General features: G+C 45.0%; 1 protein-coding gene across 1 annotated transcript in view; it reads left to right on the plus strand.

Moving 5' to 3' along the window:
* The window catches only part of si:dkey-202e22.2 (netrin-4), a 41,835-nt gene extending 22,956 nt beyond the window's left edge, over positions 1 to 18,879 (plus strand). The window contains exons 6-10 of the mRNA XM_060835299.1: positions 1,963 to 2,176; positions 2,740 to 2,873; positions 10,949 to 11,017; positions 16,724 to 16,894; positions 18,300 to 18,879. Coding sequence (XP_060691282.1) covers positions 1,963 to 2,176; positions 2,740 to 2,873; positions 10,949 to 11,017; positions 16,724 to 16,894; positions 18,300 to 18,436 — 725 coding nt within the window. The 3' untranslated portion in view covers positions 18,437 to 18,879. The remainder of the gene's footprint in view (positions 1 to 1,962; positions 2,177 to 2,739; positions 2,874 to 10,948; positions 11,018 to 16,723; positions 16,895 to 18,299) is intronic.
* Positions 18,880 to 19,248: the final 369 nt, after the last annotated feature.

Raw genomic sequence — 19,248 nt, forward strand, 5'->3', positions numbered from 1 at the left:
GGCGGATAGGATCAAGGAAAACCCTAAAGCTTTCTATAGGGATATCAGGAATAAAAGAATGACTGCAGTAAGATTAGGGCCAATCAGGTATTGCAGTAGGCAGTTGTAGTGGAGTCAGAGGAAACAGGGAAAGCGCAATATGAATACTTTTCATCAATATTTACACTGGAAAAAGACAATGTGGTCAAGGAGAATACCGAGATACAGGCTATTAGACGAGATGGGATTGAGGTTCATAAGGAGGACGTCTTAGCAATTCTGGAAAGTGTGAAAATAGATAAGTCCCCTGGGCCGGATGGGATTTATACTAGGATTTTCTGGGAAGCCAGGGAGGAGATTGCAGAGCCTTTGGCTTCGATCTTTGTCATCATTGTCGACAGGAATAATGCCAGAAGACTGGAGGACAGCAAATGTTGTTCCCTTCTTCAAGAAGGGGAGTAGAGACAACCCTGGGAATTATAGAGCAGTGAGCCTTACTTCGGTTGTGGGTAAAGTGTTGGAAAAGGTTATAAGAGATAGGATCTATGAACATCTAGAGAAGAATAAGTTGATTAGTCAACAGGGTTTTGTGAAGAGGAGGTCATGCCTCAAAAACCTTATTGAGTTCTTTGAGATGGTGACCAAACAGGTAGATGAGGGTAAAGTGGTTGCTGTGGTGTATATGGATTTCAGCAAGACATTTGATAAGGTTCCCCACGGTAGGCTATTGCGCAAAATACAGAGACATGGGATTAGGGTGATTTAGTGGTTTGGATCAGAAATTGGCTAGCTGAAAGAAGACACATGGTGGTGGTTGATGGGAAATGCTCATCCTGGAGTTCAGTTACTAGTGGGGTACCGCAAGGATCTGTTTTGGGTCCACTGCTGTTTGTCATTTTTATAAATGACCTGGATGAGGGTGTAGGAGGATGGGTTAGTAAATTTGTGGATGACACTAAGGTCGGTGGAGTTGTAGATAGTGCTGAAGGATGTTGCAGGTTACAGAGGGACATAGATAAGCTGCAGAGCTGGGCTGAGAGGTGGCAAATGGAGGTTAATGCGGAAACGTGTGAGGTGATTCATTTTGGAAGGGGTAAGAGGGATGCAGAGTACTGGGCTAATGGTAAGATTCTTGGTAGCATAGATGAGCAGAGAGATCTATGTGTCCAGGTACATAGATCCCTGAAAGTTGCGACCCAGGTTAATAGAGCTGTTAAGAAGGCATACGGTGTGTTAGCTTTTATTGATAGAGGGATTGAGTTTCGGAGCCACGAGATCATGCTACATCTGCACAAAACTCTGGTGCAGCCGCACTTGGAGTATTGTGTACAGTTCTGGCCACTGCATTATAGGAAGGATGTGGAAGCTTTGGAAAGGGTTCAGAGGAGATTTACTGGGATGGTGCCTGGTATGGAGGGAAGGTCTTATGAAGAAAGGCTGAGGGACTTGAGGCTGTTTTCGTTAGAGAGAAATGGTTGAGAGGTGACTTAATAGAGACATATAAGATAATCAGCAGGTTAAACAGGTTGGACAGTGAGAGTCTTTTTCCTCGGATGGTGATGGCTAGCACGAGGGGCATAGCTTTAAATCGAGGGGTGATAGATAGAGAACAGATATCAGAGGGCGTTTCTTCACTCAGAGAGCAGTTTGGGGGGTGGAGCGCACTGCCTGCAACTATAGTAGATTCGCCAACTTTAAGGGCATTTAAATGGTCATTGGATAAACATATGAATGAAAATGGAATAGTGTAGATTAGATGGGCTTCAGATTGGTTCCGCAGGTCAGTGCAACATCGAGGGCCGAAGGGCTTGTACTGTGCAATGTTTCTATGTTCTGACTCTTACCCTTGACTCCTGGAGCTAAGGGACAGAGGAAGGGAATCTGAAACTTGTGATTGGGTGGCTCGGGGAGGGGTGGGCGGGGGGGGGGGAGGGGAAGACTCTTGGATTGGCTGTCATTTCCAACTCTGCTGTTTTCCTTCAGCGTGCTCCTGCCACCCAGTCGGATTGAGCAACTCACCATTTCACAGAAGCAGGAAATGTGATGGAAAGAGTGGGTACTGTTACTGTCGGCCCGGAGTCGGGGGCCCACAGTGTACCCACTGCCTGGTGGGCTACTGGGGTTTCGGAGAGTCAGGATGCCAACCCTGTGAGTGTGCAGGAGCATGCGATCCCCAAACTGGCCGGTGCCTGGACAGGTGAGTGTAACTCCATTCCACACTCTCCCGTCACACCCAGTGGGAATACCACTCACCATCTTGGAGCCCAGAGAGTGTGTCGGGGAGTAATGTGGCTGCAACATTCTCACCCCAGACCCTCACACTCTACCCTAACTTACACATGGGACAATTTAGCATGGCCAATCCACCCTAACCTACACATCTTTGGACTATGGGAGGAAGCCAGAGCAGACCCACTCAGAGACCGGGAGAATGCGCAAACTCCACACAGAGAGTCACCTGAGTCTAGAATTGAACCCGGGTCCCTGGCGCTGTGAGACAGCAGTGCTACCCACTGAGCCATATGCTGTCCTGATAACAGAGTGATTTAAATTACTATATGTATGGGAGGATTAGAGAGATCACAGAAAGTTTTAAGAATAATGAACATTACAGAGAATGTTTCCTGGCAGTAATACTTGTTGGGGATTCTGCGCCAAAGCACACAGATATCCCTCTGGCACTATCTGCTCCATGTCTTGATGATTTGTTCCCCATCTTCTTTGTGAAAATCATTTTGTTTCTGTTTTGCTGCTCTGAAGCTTTGAAAATGAACAAATTCACAATATTCCCATCGGTGGGAGAATTCCGGACCTGAATCATTTCCCGAGCAGTGAGAACACAGGGGCCTGGAGCTGGGAAGATGAACAGGGATTCTCAGCTCTTCGACATTCTGGTAGGTCACAACAACAACATCGTTCACTTGGATGGAGCGAAACCTCCCAAGGCTCCTCACGTCAATGTTATCACAAATATCTGGCACCAAGCCAGTTGTGGACAGATTAAAGGAGGGTCTGGAAGCCCAGGTAAAGGAGAGGGAATGTCTGAGCAGCTATCAAAGGGAGAGAGCTCGCATTTGGGATGTACAAGAGAATTGAAAGATTGCAGACATGGCTGTGTGTGTTGGGTGGGGGGGCATGAGGGGGAGCAGTCTACAACTATAACCTCTACTTTTAGATTATCCTTTTAGATCCCTTACAATGTGGAAACAGGCCCTTCGGTCCAACAAGTTCATACTGACCCTCCGAAGACCAACCCACCCAGACCCACTCCCCTACATTTATCCCTTCACCGAACACTACAGGCAATTTAGCATGGCCCATTCACCTAACCTGCACATTTTTTGGTCTGTGGGAGGAAACCGGAGCACCCAGAGGAAACCCACGCAGACACGGGGAGAATGTGTAAACTCCACACAGGCAGTCGCCTGAGGTGGGTCTCTGGCGCTGTGAGGCAGCAATGCTAACCACTGTGCCACCGATGAACAGGAGAAGGAGCAATAGAAGTTTTGAGATGATACCAGAACAACATAGGCCATTCAGTCCCTCGAGCATACTTCACCATTCGGAAAGATTGCGGCTGAGCTGGTGGTTATTTCAGGTTTTCCCCAAAACCCAATAGACTTTAGAGAATGTAGATTGGGAGCAGCTGTTTGAAGGTAAATCTGCATTTGATATGTGTGAGACTTTTCGAGAAAGGTTGATTAGAGTTCAGGAAAGATATGTTCCTGTGAGGGATCGATATGGCAAGGGTAGGGAACCATGGATAACAGACTAGCTAAGAGAAAAAAAAAATGCATACATAAAGTCTAGGCAACTGAAGACAGACAAAAGCTTTGGAAGAATATCAGGAATGCAGGACCAACCTGAAACGAGGAATTAAGAGGGCTAAAAGCGGTCATGAGATATCTTTAGCAAAAAGGAAGATCCCAAAGCCTTTATTTTCATATATAAGGAGCAAGAGGGTAACTAGAGAAAGGGTTGGCCCACTCAAGGACAAAGGAGGAAAGTTATGCATGAAGTCAGAGAAAATGGGTGAGATTCTTAATGTATACATTGTATCGGTCTTCACGAGAAGAGGGACATGACGGATGTTGAGGTTCAGAATAGATCTTTGATTGCTCTAGGTCAAGTCGGCATAAGGAGGGAGGAAGTGTGGGACATTCAAAAAGGCATTAACGTAGACAAGTCCCGGGCCCGGATGGGATCTATCCCAGGTTATTGAGGGAAGCAAGAGAGGAAATAGCTGATGCTTTAATAGCTGCTGGGGAAGATACTGAGGGATAGGATCTATTTACATTTGGAAGAAAATGGGCTTATCAGTAATGGACAGCATGGTTTTGTGCTGGGAAGGTCATGTCTTACTAACTTAATAAAATTCTTTGAGGAGGTGACAAAGTTGATTGATGGGGCAAGGGCTGTAGATGTCATATACATGGACTTTAGTAAGGCATTTGATAAGCGACCCCCTCGTTCTGTCATCACATTACCAAAACGATGTGGATGATTTGGAGAGGGTGCAGAGGAGGTTCACCAGGATATTGTCTGGTATGGAGGGTGCTAGCTATGAACAGAGATTGAGTAGATTAGGATTATTTTTATTAGAAAGATGGAGATTGAGGGGGAACCTGATTGAGATCGACAAAATCTGAGAGGTATAGACAGGGTGGATAGCAAGAAACCTTTACCCAGAATGGGAGACTTGATTACTAAGAGTCATGAGTTCAAAGCGAGAGGGGAAAGGTTTAGGGGAGATACATGGGGAAAGTTCTGGGGGCCTGGAATGCGTTGCCAGTGGAGGTGGTAGAGGCGGGAATGATAGTGTCATTTAAGATGTATCTGGACAGATACATTGCTGGGCAGGGAGCAGAGGGACACAGATCCTTAGAAACTAGACGGCAGGTTTAGATAGAGGATATGGATCAGCGCAGGCTTGGAGGGCTGAAGGGCCTGTTTCTGTGCTGTAACGTTCTTTGTTCTTTTGATCCTCATTTTGGAAAAACCTATCGAACTGAGCCTAAGGTAACTGTCAATACCCATCTACCTGACTTCTAGGGAAGACAAATTCCACGTCTGTACTACCCTTTTGGGTGGGATGGGGGAAGAAATATTCTCTTTATCTTAAAAAGGAAACCTCTTATTTTTCAGTGATGTCCCCTAGTTTTAAGCCCCCGTCCCAACAAGTGAAACATCTTCAGGTATCCACTCCCAGCAGTCCCTTCACAATCTTCTATCTGTCGATAAGATCACTCTCATTCTTCTGAACACCAACAGCTACATATCTAACCTGTTGCTTGATCCAGCAGTGACTTCTGTGAACCTCCACTGAACTGTTTCAAAAGCAATTATGTCTTTTTCCTTCCCAAATAAGGGGACTAGAACCGTACAGACCACTCCAGATGTGGTCTTTGCAATGCTAAACGCAGCTGCAGTAAAACATTTACTTTGATATTCCAATCCTTTTATAATTAACATCAAAATACAATTTACTTTCTTAATGACCTGTTGTAGTTGCATACTGACTTTGTGATTCATGTACCATGATGTTCAGAGCCCTCTGTACCTTAGGATTCTGACAGTCTATTAATTTCAGTAAAACTCTGTGTCTCTATTATTTCTGTCAAAGTGGACAGGTTCTCATTTGCTTCAATTATATTCCATCCTCAAAGTTTTGCCCACTCACGTACCCCAGTCTACGTACCTTAGCAAACTCCTGGTCTCTTCTTGACAACTCATTTTCATATTCTGTTACACTCGACACCCTTGACTCGTATCTGTGTATGAAGATTTGATGTGGCACTTCATCAAAAGCCTTTTGAAAATCCAAATACACCACATCCACCAGTTCCCCTTCATCCTCAGTGGATGTTGCTTCATCAGACAAAACCAACATGTTAATTAAACATAATTAAACAAAACCACATTGACTTTGCCTGATCAACCCATCATTTGCTAAATTTCCTGCTATAACCTTAACATTGGTTTTAAGCACCTTCCCTATGACTCAAAAACAGCAATTGCTAAAAAAGCTCAGCTGCTCTGGCCACTTCTGTAGAGAGAAATCAGAGTTAACGTTTCAGGTTGAGTGACGTTTCCTCAGGCCCTTCCCTATGACAGATGTTCAACTCGCCCATTCTTTCCTGCTTCCTGCCTCACTCCTTTCTTTAATTAAAGCTGCTACTATTTCTATTTTCCAATCCATACTGGGACTCTTCCAGAATCGAAAGATTTTTGGAACGTAATAACCTGTGCATCTAATATTTGGGCTGACTGTTCTCTTCACACATTTAGACCCTGAGGACTTTTCTATCCTGAAGACAGGCACAAAATACTAGTCCAAATCCTCCACCATTTCTTTGTTTCCCGTTATTGATTCCTGGACTCTGTCCGTCTAGAGGACCAACATAAGCTTCACTTGCTCTTTTCCTATTTTTAGAAACTCCGCTGTGTGTTTTAATATTGCTGGCTAACTTTATCTTCCACTCTGTTCTTTCCTTTTCAAGTCAGTCTTTGCTGCTTTGAAGTCTGTCCAGTCCTCTGAGCTACTACTAACCTTTGCAGATTTGTCCAATATTTTGATCAATCTGCACTATCTCTACTTTCATATGGCCATGACGATGCATCTTTTTGATAGTAACATAAGGAACGGGAGGAGGCCATTCAATCCCTTGAGTATGTTCCACCATTCAATGAGATCATGGCTGATCTCTGAGGCCTAACTCCATACACCTGCCTTTGGCTTAACAAAATGTATCTCTCTCAGATTTAAAATTAACAACTGATCCAGCATCCACTCCAAACCTCTCCCACCCTTAGTGTGTGGAAATGCTTCCTAACATCTCTCCTGAATGATCTGACCCTAATTCTCAGACTACGCGCCCTAGTCCTAGAATCCCCAACCAGTGGAAATAGTTTATCTTTATCTACCCTGTCTTTTCCAGTTAATATCTTGATTAGATCACCCCTTAATTTTCTAAATTCTAGAGATAACAGGCGTAATTTGTATAATCTTTCCTCATCCCTGAAGCCCAGGTTGTCATTCTTGATGAAGGGCTTATGCCTGAATCATCGACTCTCCTGCTGCCCGGATGTGGTCTGACCTGCTGTGCTTTTCCAGTGCCACACTTTTCGACTATAATTCTGGTAAGCCTATGTTGTACTCCCTCCAAGACCAATCCATCTTTCCTAAGGTAGGTTCCCCAGATTGGCTCACTCCAAGTGGGCTTGAACCAGGATTTTGTGTAACTGCAGCATTACTTCTGCATCCTTGCACTCCAGTACTCTAGATATAGGTACCTGCATTCCATTAGCTTTCTTGATTACTTTCTGCATCTGTTCAGGATATTTTTAAAGATTTATACACCTGAACACCCAGGTCTCTTTGACATCTGCTGTATTTAACTTCATGGTTGTAGAGAGGTCCCCTGATCTATCCTTTTTCCATCCAAAATGGATAACTTCATACTTGCTTACATTAAACTCCGTCTGCTGAGTTGATCAAGGTTGTTGTAATCTTAGATAACCTTCTTTGCTGTCCACTACGCCACTAGTTTAGGTGTCATCTGCAAATTTACGAACCATGCCTTTTATATTCACATCCAAAACATTCAGATAATGACAAACAACAGTGGATCCGGCACACCGCTGGTCACAGGCCTCCTGTCTGAAAAACAACTCTCCACCACCACTATCTCTTACCATCAAGCTAATTTTGTACCCAATTAGCTAGCTGTCTCGGATCCCATGTGATCTAACCTTATTAACCAATCTACCATGCAGAACCTTGTTGAAGGTCTTGCTTAAGTTCTTGAAGACAATGTCCTCATCTATTTTCTTAGTCACCTCTTCAAAAAAACTCAGTCAAATTTGTGAGACACACAATTTCTCATGCACAAAGCCATGCTGACCATCCCTAACCAGTCCTTGTCTTTTCAAATATTTGTAGATGCTGTCCCTCAGAATCCCCTCTAACAACTTACCCACAATGGGTATATGAATAGGAAGGGTTTGGAGGGATATGGGCCAGGTGCTGGCAGGTGGGACTAGATTGGGTTGGACTCTATGACTCTATGACGTCAGGCTCATTGGTCTGTAGTTCTCTGACTTTTCCTTTCTCTGTCCTTTCTTCAATGATGGCACCACATTAGCCAACCTCCAGTCTTCTGGCACCTCACCTGTGGCTGTAGATGACCCTTAAACAATGACAAGCACATGGGATTGTATCTTGCTTAAATTCCAAAGTCACCGGTCAATCCAAACAGCCTCCTGCAAGCTCGAAGGAATATTCACTTATTTTGTATAAATTAGGGTTGTTTCTTCAGAACATTTAACAATTCTTCAACTGAATATGGAACCAAAGAGAGTAAAACTCAAACTCAGCTTCCAAGCAGAGATCCTTCTGCCAAAAACCCAGGGGAAGCTCGTTCAATCTACTGTTAAAACACGGAGACAAATAGCTCGATCAAATCAGCCTCCCTATCCCTGTGTTTGCAACACAACAAACTTTAAGTACACAATGACTCTTAAAATTCACCCCAATGGTTTCTAACCAGACTTTATGAATAAATGATACTAGGCATCAGGTTTATAACATAAACAAAATATTTAACCATTTAACAATACTACAATAGCTGTAACAGAACAAAGTTAAACCACAAGGTAATCTAATTAATGGCTATGATTTTAACCCAACCTCCTTTGATTCAAGCTGTTCACTCACATGAAGACAGTTGGATAACCAGACACAGTTAAGGGATAAATCCAATGGAGGGGGATCTCACAGTTGTATATAAAATTCTAACAGGACTAGTCAGAGTAAACTCAGGAAGAATGATCCTGATGACCACAGAGGTCCAGACCCAGTGGTGGGGGTGGGAGTCACAGTTTCAGGATACGGGATAGACCATTTAGGACTGAGATGAAGAGAAATGTCTTCACCCAGAGAGTGGGGAGCCTGTGGAACTCTCTAGCACAGAAAGTCATTGAGGCTAAAGCACATTATCTAACTCCCTGAAAATATTCATAGTTCTTAGTCAGAAAGCAGGAACAGGGTGCTAAGTTGGATGAAGACAGTGAGGTCTGCAGATGCTGGAGATCAGAGTTGAGAGTGTGGTGCTGGAAAAGCACAGCAGGTCAGGCAGCATCTGAGGAGCAGGAGAATCGATGTTTAGGTCTGGAGCCCTTCATCAGACCCTGACCTGCTGTGTTTTTCCAGCAACACACTCTCAACTACTAAGTTAGATGCTCAGCATGATCATATGAAAGGGGAGAGCAGGCTTGAAGGGCCGAATGGCCTACTTCTGTACCTATATTGTTTGTTTTTCTTCAGTAATAGCAACCACATGGACCTGATTGGCCACGTTAGGATTAATGGTTATTTATGAAAGGAAACCATGACCTTAATATCAACAATACAGCGATCTCGAGTGTAAATCCCAGACTGGTGTGAAATTAAAACTGGATTTCAGTAATTGTGCTCATTGGGATTTCTGGGCATGAATGACCAGGCCTTCCTGTTCATCACTCAGAATGGAGTAATCAACCTCTCTCTCAGTTTCATCTCCAACACTCAGTCATTGTCCAATGATAAACCTGACTGTGACTCCACGCTCTCACTGAGGTTTGGTGATTTATAGCTGTGATCTGAGCAGGGTTCACCAAGGCACTGAGGCAGAGAAACTGGGAATGGACAGGATGTGGGAGATTGTCAGCATCTGTTTAAAAACGGGGGCTAACAGATATTAATGAGAATTGTGGGGTGCAGGGAGATTGTCAGATCAAATCTCCTTTTAACATCTTACGTTCAAATAGAGTCAAACAGAGAGCAGAAGCAGAGGCAGCAGGTTGAATATAGAACATGGAACAGTACAGGCCCTTTGGCCCACAGTGTTGTGCCAAGCATTTATCTTCCACTTGCTGGTGGAATTTAACTTAAATCTGGGACATGGTGCTCGTCTTAACGATTGTAACCATGACACCTATTATTTGACATGGGGGCACTTGTGCATGAAACACAGAAAGCTAGCACACAGGGGCAGTAGATAATCAGGAAGAGTACTGGAATGTTGGCCCTTATTCCAAGGGGTTGGAGTACAAGAGTAGGGAAGTCTCACTGCAACTGTACAGGGGGCTGGGGAGACCACACCTGGAGCACTGTGAGCAGGTTTAGTCCCTTATTCAAGAAAAAATATTTCCCAGGAGGCAGTTTGGAGAAGGTTCACAGGGATGATCCCTGGGATGGAGGGATTGTCTTATGAGCAAAGGCTAAATAGGTTGGGGCTCTACTCCCTGGAGTTTAGCAGAATGAGAGGTGATCTCATGGAAACATGTCGGATTCTTAAGGGGCTTGACCGGGTCAACACTGAGAGAATGGTTCCCCTCATGGGGGGGGGGGGGGGGGTCTGGGACCAGAGGGTACAGTCTCAGAATAAAGAGGGCACCAGTTTCAGACTGAGATGGGGAGGCATTTCCTCTCTCAGAGGATTGAGAGTCTTTGGAACTCCTTACCACAGAGAGAGCTGTGGGGGCAGGGTCCGTGTGGATATTTAAGGCTGAGAGAGAGAGATTCTTGATCAGTCGGGGAATCGAGGGGAAATGGGCAGGGAAGTGGAGGTGAGGAGCCTATTGAATGTTAGTTTGAAAGGCCAAATGGCCTACTCCTGTTCCTGTTTCTTTTTGCTTTATGGGAAGGGAATCTGCTGTACTCACCTGGTCTGGTCTGGCCAACATGTGACTCCACACCCACAGGATGTGGTTCCCTCCTAACTGCCCTCTGAAATGGCCCAGCAAATCTCTCAGATAAAGGGTAATTAGGGATGGGCCACAAATGCTGGCCTTGACATTCACATCCCGCGAAAGAATAAAGTGAGATGTGCTTCCCTCCGCTGACATCTGTCTCTGGGGTGAACGAGGTGTTGCTGATACTAACCAGAACCTTCTCATTGACCTTGTCTCCCTCTGTCTATCTCTTTAGAGAAGTGCGTCTGCAAGGAGATGTTACTGGGAAATGCTGTGTATTTTTGTCGGATGAATTACGCCTACGGTAAGAGATTCTAAAATCTATTGCCATCCAGACATTCCTTCATTTGGATAAGGAAGGAGTGATTCTGGTTGTACAGCATGTTAGAAACCCCAGCTCTAAGGTGAGGACATGGGAAAGTACAGCACAGCAGGAGGCCCTTCAGCCTATCAGGCCACTGCTGGCTCTCTGAACGAGCCATCGAAGGAGATTCCCTCTTCTTGCTCCATTCCCCACAGCCTTGCAAATATTTTTTATTCCAGTTTTCCTTCAAATCCCTTTTGAAAGTTCCTGTTATATTTGCTTCCAAGCCCCTTGCTATGGAAAGTCAAATTCACTTCCACTTATTTTACCAATTATCTCTGGTCACTGACCCTCTTGCCATTGGAAGCTATTGAAACCCTACATCACTTTGAATATCTCTGTTAAATCTCCTCTTAACTTTCTCTGCTCTAAGGAAAGCAATCTCAGCTTCTCCCAGGGTCTTCCCTCCACAAGGCTCTGACACCCCTTTGGAAGAGCAGTGCCCAGAATTAGACTCAATCCTACAGTGGAGGCTGATCTGTTTCTATTCTCTGTTCCGGTTAATGAAGATAAAAGGGTCTTTTTATTTTTATTAAAAGCCAAAAGAACTGCAGAAGCTGTAAATCAGAAACAAAAACAGATGTTGCTGGAAAAGCTCAGCAGGTTTGGCAACATCTGTGACAAGAAATCAGAGTTCATGGGTCAGGTGACCCTTCCTCGGAACCCAAGGAAGGGCCTATTCTGAGGGAGGGTCACGGGACCCGAAACGTTAACTCTGATTTCTCTGCACAGATACTGCCAGACCTACTGAGTTTTTCCAGCAACTTCTGTTTTTGGTTCTTGCATTTTTATTAACAGTCTTCTCTCCCTGTCCCGCCACTTTCAAATGTTTGTGTACCTCTTGCTCCATCTGTTTCATTCTGCAGCACCTGTTTGTTTTTCATGTATTCACCACCGGTCTCCCAAACATTTCCCCTTTCCATACAAGTGCTGGAAAATTGGATTAAAATAGTTTGGTGATTGTTTGTGGCCAGGGTTTGGAGGTGGGTGTTGGACTGGGGTGGACAAAGTTAAAAATTGCACAACACCAGGTTATAGTCCAACAGGTTTAATTGGAAGCACTAGCTTTCGGAGCGATGCTCCTTCCTTCCTTTCTGACAATCGGAGTGGAGCTCCGAAAGCTAGTGCTTCCAATTAAACCTGTTGGACTATAACCTGGTGTGTGATTTTTAAGTTTGTGGCCAGCACAAACTTGACAGGCCAAAGGGCCTTTTCCTATGCTGTAGACCTGTATGACTCCCCTCTGTCTTGCCTGGATGTGAAGTGACCAGGGTTCGAGGGTGTTTGGTCCATAGGAGTTGCCCTGACCTGCCAGTTGCCATTTTCATAGACTGCCCTTGTTCTCATATTAATCTTTGCAAAGTTCCAACCAAGCACAAAACAAGCTTGAGGAACAACACCTCATTTTCCACTTTTGTAGCCTTGAGGTCTCAACATTGAATTCCATAACTTCAGAAACTGACCGTACTATGACTGTCAGGCGAAAGTGAGGACGTCAGATGCTGGAGATCACAGCACAGCAGGTCAGTCAGCAGCCAAGGAGCAGGAGAAATGACATCTTGGGCAAAAGCCCTTCATCAGGAATGCATGATGACTGTTATGGCTGTTCTCCATTTTTCTTTAAAATCTTTACCACCCAGCCCCCATACCCTTGCCCGTTTGTGTTTCTTTTACTTCACTCTCCCACTCACACCATAATTTACATTTCACCTATCTTTTACTCTGACTCCATCATTGATAAGCCTTGTTTATTTTACACCAGGTCTCCATCCTCTTGCTCCTCCTTTGCCTCTGTTAAAAATATAAAAGTCAGAGTTCCTAACAGCTTTCATTTCCAAAGGAGAGTCATACTGGACTTGAAACGTTAATTCTGTTTCTCTCTCTCTACAGCTGCTGCCAGACCTGCTGAGTTTCTCCGGTGTTCTCTCTGTTTGTTTCAGATTTCCAACATCTGCAATATTTTGTTTTTATTAGAGTTTGTCTCAGGTGCCACTAGGAAGAGCTGAAGAATTGTGGGCGGCACGGTGGCACAGTGGTTAGCACTGCTGCCTCACAGCGCCTGAGACCCGGGTTCAATTCCTAACTCAGGCGACTGACTGTGTGGAGTTTGCACGTTTTCCCCGTGTCTGCGTGGGTTTCCTCCGGGTGCTCTGGTTTCCTCCCACAGTCCAAAGATGTGCAGGTCAGGTGAATTGGCCATGCTAAATTGCCCGTAGTGTTAGGTAAGGGGTAAATGTAGGGGTATGGGTGGGTTGCGCTTCGGCAGGTCGGTGTGGACTTGTTGGGCCGAAGGGCCTGCTTCCACACTGTAAGTAATCTAATCTAATCTAATTGTCACCTGTGGTTCAGTAGATAGCACTCCCTATTGCTGTTTCTCTCTCTCTTTCCCAATCCCTCTTTTTCACTCTCTCTTGCTCTCTCTCTCTCTCCATCTCTCTCTTTCACTCTCTCTTGCTGTCTCTCTCTCTCTCTTTCTTTTTGGATTAGTGGTGCTGGAAGAGCACAGCAGTTCAGGCAGCATCCAAGGAGCAGCAAAATTGATGTTTCAGGCAAAAGCCCTTCATCAGGAATCCTGATGAAGGGCTTTTGCCCGAAACGTTGATTTTACTGCTCCTCGGATGCTGCCTGAACTGCTGTGCTCTTCCAGCACCACTAATCCAAAATCTGGTTTCCAGCATCTGCAGTCATTGGTTTTACTTCTCTCTCTTTCTCCATCTCCCCCTCTCTCTCTTTCTACGTTAGGTCATGGGCTCCAGAAACTCAATACTCTGAAGGCAACACAATCAGAAGTCTTTCCTTTCACATTTCTTTTTAAATTTATTTATGGGATCAGGATGTTGCCAGCACCATTTATCAGGAGAAAGTGAGGACTGCCTCCTCATTCCTGATGAAGGGCTTGTGCCCGATACGTCAATTCTCCTGCTCCTCGGATGCTGCCTGACCTGCTGTGCTTTTCCAGCACCACTCTCAGCAAAATTTATTGTCCATTCCTAACTGCCCCAGAGGGGCAGTTAGAGTCAACATGAATGCTGTAGGTCTGGAGTGACATGTAGACTAGACCGGGGAAGGATGGTCGTTTATCTTCCCTAAAGGACATTAGTGACCTCCCCCACCCCAGGTGGGTTTTTCGGACAATTGACAATAGTTTCACTCTGAATTCCAGAATTTCATTGAATTCAGGTTCTAACATCTGTCGTGATGGGATTTGAAATAAGATCCCCAGAACGTTACCTGGGTCCCTGGATTAACAATCCAGTGATAATATCACGTTGGCCATTGTCTCAGCCTTTTCCAGGGTGTTGCCGGGTATGGGAGGTTAGAGAGAAAGGCTGGATAGACTGTGACTTTTATCATGGAGGGGCAATCTGACAGAAGTTTATAAAACAATGAGGGCTATAGATAGAGTTAATGGCGGTTGTCTTTTCACAAGGATGGGGGATTTCATGACAAGGGGACACATTGTTAATGTGAGAGAAAAGAGATTTAAAAAGGCATGAGGGGCTAATTTTTTACACAGAGGGTAGCTCGCATGTGGAGTGAACTTCCTGAGGAAGTGGTGGATCTGGCTACAATTACAATGTTTAAAAGACATTTGGATGGATACATGAACAGGAAAGGATTGGAGGGAGATGGGCCAGGAGCAGGCAGGTGGGACGCGTTTAGTTTGGGATTATGTTTGGCATGGACTTGTTTGATCGAAGGATCTGTTTTTGTGCTGTAAGACTCAATGACTATGAGATTGTTAAACTTAGATGGATGTAAAAGATCCCATTTTCAGTATTTCAAAAGAAATTGGGGAGAGATGTCCCTGGATTCCAGCACCAAGATTTAACCCTCAACCAACATTGCTAAAAATCAGATTATCTGCCCATTCATTGATTTGCTGTTTACGGAATCTTGCTGTGTAATTCAGTTGCTATGTTTCCTGCTCTGAAGAGTATTTCATCGCATGCCAAGGGCTTTTCAAATATTTCAGGCCGTGAAAGTCGCTGAGTCATTGCAGGCAATCCATCATCTCTGGAATTGATGCATTTAAAAAGATCAAAGGGTGATGCATCATGCACACCCCACCCCCACCCCCCGCAATCTTGCTGTACACATCATGGAGTGACAATGCTGTGACTTTCAGAGATGTATTTTGTCTTTTTTTGTTGAAAGGAGATTTTAAGGCAGAGGTAGCAAGTGGTTACCAATGAAGTAAACAGCTTGGGAGGCTTTCAGGTTTCTTAAAGGTTGGAACAATAGAAGCAGCCTGGAGGGGTGTGGCCAGCTCTCACTGACCAAAATTTCTAGTTTTCTTTAGTTTTTAGGTTTAGCTTGAGGTAATTACTTTTGGAGTCTCAACAGGATTGGAAGCTGCAGTGAATGTCCTTGCTGTTAATCTCTCTGAGTTTTCTCCTGATGTTTTTTCCTTCTGAGTTGCTGAAGTTACTGGTGAGACAAATTTATTTTCTGCATTTGTCTTTTTAACCAAGGGGTGTGTTTAAGGCATGTTACTATATTAGAATAGTTAATTAGTAATAGTTACTTTATCTATTATTCAGTTAAGTTTTCCAATAGAGTTGTTATTCCAAGTTCTTCTTTCTTTTGTTTTATTTTAGCTATAGTGTTTAAATAAATTGTGTTTTGCTTAAGGTTAAAAAGTTTGATCAATCAAATTGCATCTGGAACACAGCGCTTCATACTTGCCTTCAAAATAAGAAAAAAATTAGGATCTAGGCAACCTCCTTAATATTTTGAGGGGGGTCTGGTCTGGTCTGTAATAGTGGAGTACATCCTAGGGAAGAAGTCACACACCTAGACCCTTTCCGTCAGGACTTCTAGGGATTCAGTGGAATCAAAACATTGGCTCAATATGAATTGTTGCAAGTTGCTACAGGGAGGGCCTGTTTCTCTGGCTGGGGGCTGAGAGGAGGGCCGGGGATGTCTAGAACCAAGGAACACAGTCCCAGGATAACTGACAAGCCAAATAGGACTGCGAGGAGAAGAAATCTCTTCACTCGGGATGGTGAATCTCTATCCCAGAGGCCGTGGGAAGCTCAGTCATTGAGCATGTTCAGGACAGAGGTTGATAGATTTCTCAAGACTAATGGCATTGGGGGATATGGTGATGGTGCAAGAGAAATGGCGTGGAGGTAGATGATGAGATTAAATGACAAGATTATTCCTACTGCTAATTCATGTTGATGAGCGCTGAATATCTGCCAACTACCAGTGTCTCATCCAATTGGACATTCTGAGCAGACTGGCGTTGGCCATGTGACTGCCCATCCCGAGCTTGGGTCTATGTGTGACTCCAATCCCACACCAATGTGCTTCATTGGCCCTCTCAGGTGGCCAACCTAGACACTTCGTTGCCCTGAAACATGACCAGCTATTGAAGAAGGTTCTGAGGAAGGGCCACAGGCTCCAGTGGTTAACTCCAGATGTTGCTGGTCCTGTTGTCTTTCTCCACCAACCTCCTGCAGGAATGAACTCAAGCGAGGAAATAGGAGAAAATTAGGAAAATCCTTGACTAGTTGTGATCCAGCTCCCTGATCAGTGCAAAGTGGAAAGACTGGGTGTAAATGATGGGAACTTTGGATCTATTCCTGTGTTAAATTGGAGTGGTCTCTCTCTCTCTGTAAATGTTCCGTTTTCCCACAGTCATCAAGGCGAAGGTCCTTTCTGCTCATGACAAGGGAACTCATGCTGAGGTCAACGTCAAGGTAAAGAAGGTGATGAAAACTGGGAAAGTGAAAATCACCCGCGGTAACTGGAGTATTTATCCGGTGTCCTGGACAAAGCGGGGATGTACATGCCCTTTACTGAACCCTGGTAAGTAAGAGAGGGGCTTGTAGCGGACTGGGAACCTGGGGAATGATCAGGCAGAGGCTGACCTGTGTACTGCCCTCGTGGCCTTGACCCTCCCTTGCTAACCTCCACTAGACCAACAACCCTCCCAGATTCCTGCAGGACCCATCCCCAGCACCTCAGGCTCAGTGTGATATTCAGTATTGGATCATTTACTGAATCACCTTCAGACCTTCTACTGCCTTTAAGACTCTGTATAAACTGTTGCTCATCATGGAACTGCGGAAGAGGAGGCGGGAACAGTGTCACCATTCCACAGTCACAGAATAATGCCCAGGAGACCCGGGTTCAAATTCTGTCATGGCAGATGGTGGAACTGGAATTTGATACAAAATCTGGAATTAAGAGTCTAATGATGACCATGAATCCATTGCCAATTGTCTAAAAAAACCCATCTGGTTCATTAATATCCATCAGGGAAGAAAATCTGCCATCCTTACCTGGTCTGGTCTACATGTGACTCAATGTGGTTTATTCTTGATTGCCATCTGGGCAATTAGGGATGGGCAATAAATGGACAATAAATAACTACCCCCATCCTGTGAATTGAATAAAATAACAGTATTACATTGGAGCATCTAGACACCGTATGCAATGTTAATAATCCGTGTAACTGACTGTGTGGAGTTTGCACGTTCTCCCCGTGTCTGCGTGGGTTTCCTCCGGGTGCTCCGGTTTCCTCCCACAGTCCAAAGATGTGCGGGTCAGGTGAATTGGCCATGCTAAATTGCCCGTAGTGTTAGGTAGGGGTAAATTTTTAGATTAGATTTTAGATTAGATTTAGATTAGATTTACAGTGTGGAAACAGGCCCTTACGGCCCAACAAGTCCACACCGACCCGCCGAAGCGCAACCCACCCATACCCCTACACATACCCCTTACCTAACACTACGGGCAATTTAGCATGGCCGATTCACCTGACCGGCACATCTTTGGACGGTGGGAGGAAACCGGAGCACCCGGAGGAAACCCACGCAGACACGGGGAGAACGTGCAAACTCCACACAGTCAGTCGCCTGAGGCGGGATTTGAACCCAGGTCCCTGGCGCTGTGAGGCAGCAGTGCTAACCACTGTGCCACCGTGCCGCCCTAAATGTAGGGGTATGGGTGGGTTGCGCTTCAGAGGGTCGGTGTGAACTTGTTGGGCCGAAGGGCCTGTTTCCACACTGTAAGTCTAATCTAATCTAAACTCAAACAATGGTGAACACACCCTATTAACACAGGAGGTTCACTGACAGATCCGCAATGTGTTTGATCAGCCCTTTCCCTACATCAGAACACTCTCACCTCCCAAGCGCTCACAATCCTTCCTCATGTCCTAGGTTTCAGTCAAATTCAGCTCTCTTATTTCTTTTTTCTCCTCGGATAGGCACGGACTATCTGATCGCAGGCCACGAGGCAAGTCACGTGGGCAGGCTCCTGGTCAACATGAATAGCCTCGTCACGCCCTGGAGAGCAGGCATGGCCAAACGGGTGACACACAACCTGCACAGGAGCTGCAAGTGACTGCCACTGCACCCACACCAGCATCAAGCTCAGCTGCGTGTAGAGCCCGCCTTTCACCGCGTTGTGTGTGCAATTGCAGCCCCCTCCCCAACCAAATCCACACTCCCTTCCCATTTGGCCAAAGTCCAGGGGGCCTCTGGAAAATTACAAAATGACACCACTCCAGCTACTTTCTCTAAACCATGGATGAACCATGCACTCGGCAATGACTGAACGCTTCAATCCCCTCTTCCTTTGGCCTGTTTGTTACCATGAGTCCTGACCATCAAACAATATGATAACAACACTTCTGACCCTCCGCCTTCTGTGCTCAGCCTGCACTCTAGGTGGCACTGCATTTGGAGTTCATATCTACAATGGTTTCTCAAACTTTCTGCTACTCTGAATCCAACCATTCAGGTGGTTAATTTTCAAAATGTTGCTATAGTTTGTATTTTCAGTACTTGCAGAAATTATTTTGTAAAAATAATTAAACAAGAATTGTTGTTTTCTAAACTGAAACTCCCATCATGACTTGCTTACATTGGCCACAAGACAGTGGCCCTCCCATCACACCAAAGGCTACCCAGCTGTAGTTCTGATGGATAGTGGTGGCCAAACATACAACCAAACAATTAGGAACAGGAGTCAGCCACTCATTCACCAGAAACCTGCTCTGTCATTTGATAAGATCATGCTGTTACAGTAGATTTCTTCCTACTCCTGTACCTTTTCACCTCCTTGCCTATCAATAATCTATCTACCTCTGCCTTAAAATATTAATAGACCCTGCTTCCATTGCCTTTTAAGGTTGAGTATTCCAAAGACTCATG

Source organism: Hemiscyllium ocellatum, chromosome 14, assembly GCF_020745735.1.
Source record: "Hemiscyllium ocellatum isolate sHemOce1 chromosome 14, sHemOce1.pat.X.cur, whole genome shotgun sequence".
In the NCBI taxonomy this organism is placed as follows: domain Eukaryota; kingdom Metazoa; phylum Chordata; class Chondrichthyes; order Orectolobiformes; family Hemiscylliidae; genus Hemiscyllium; species Hemiscyllium ocellatum.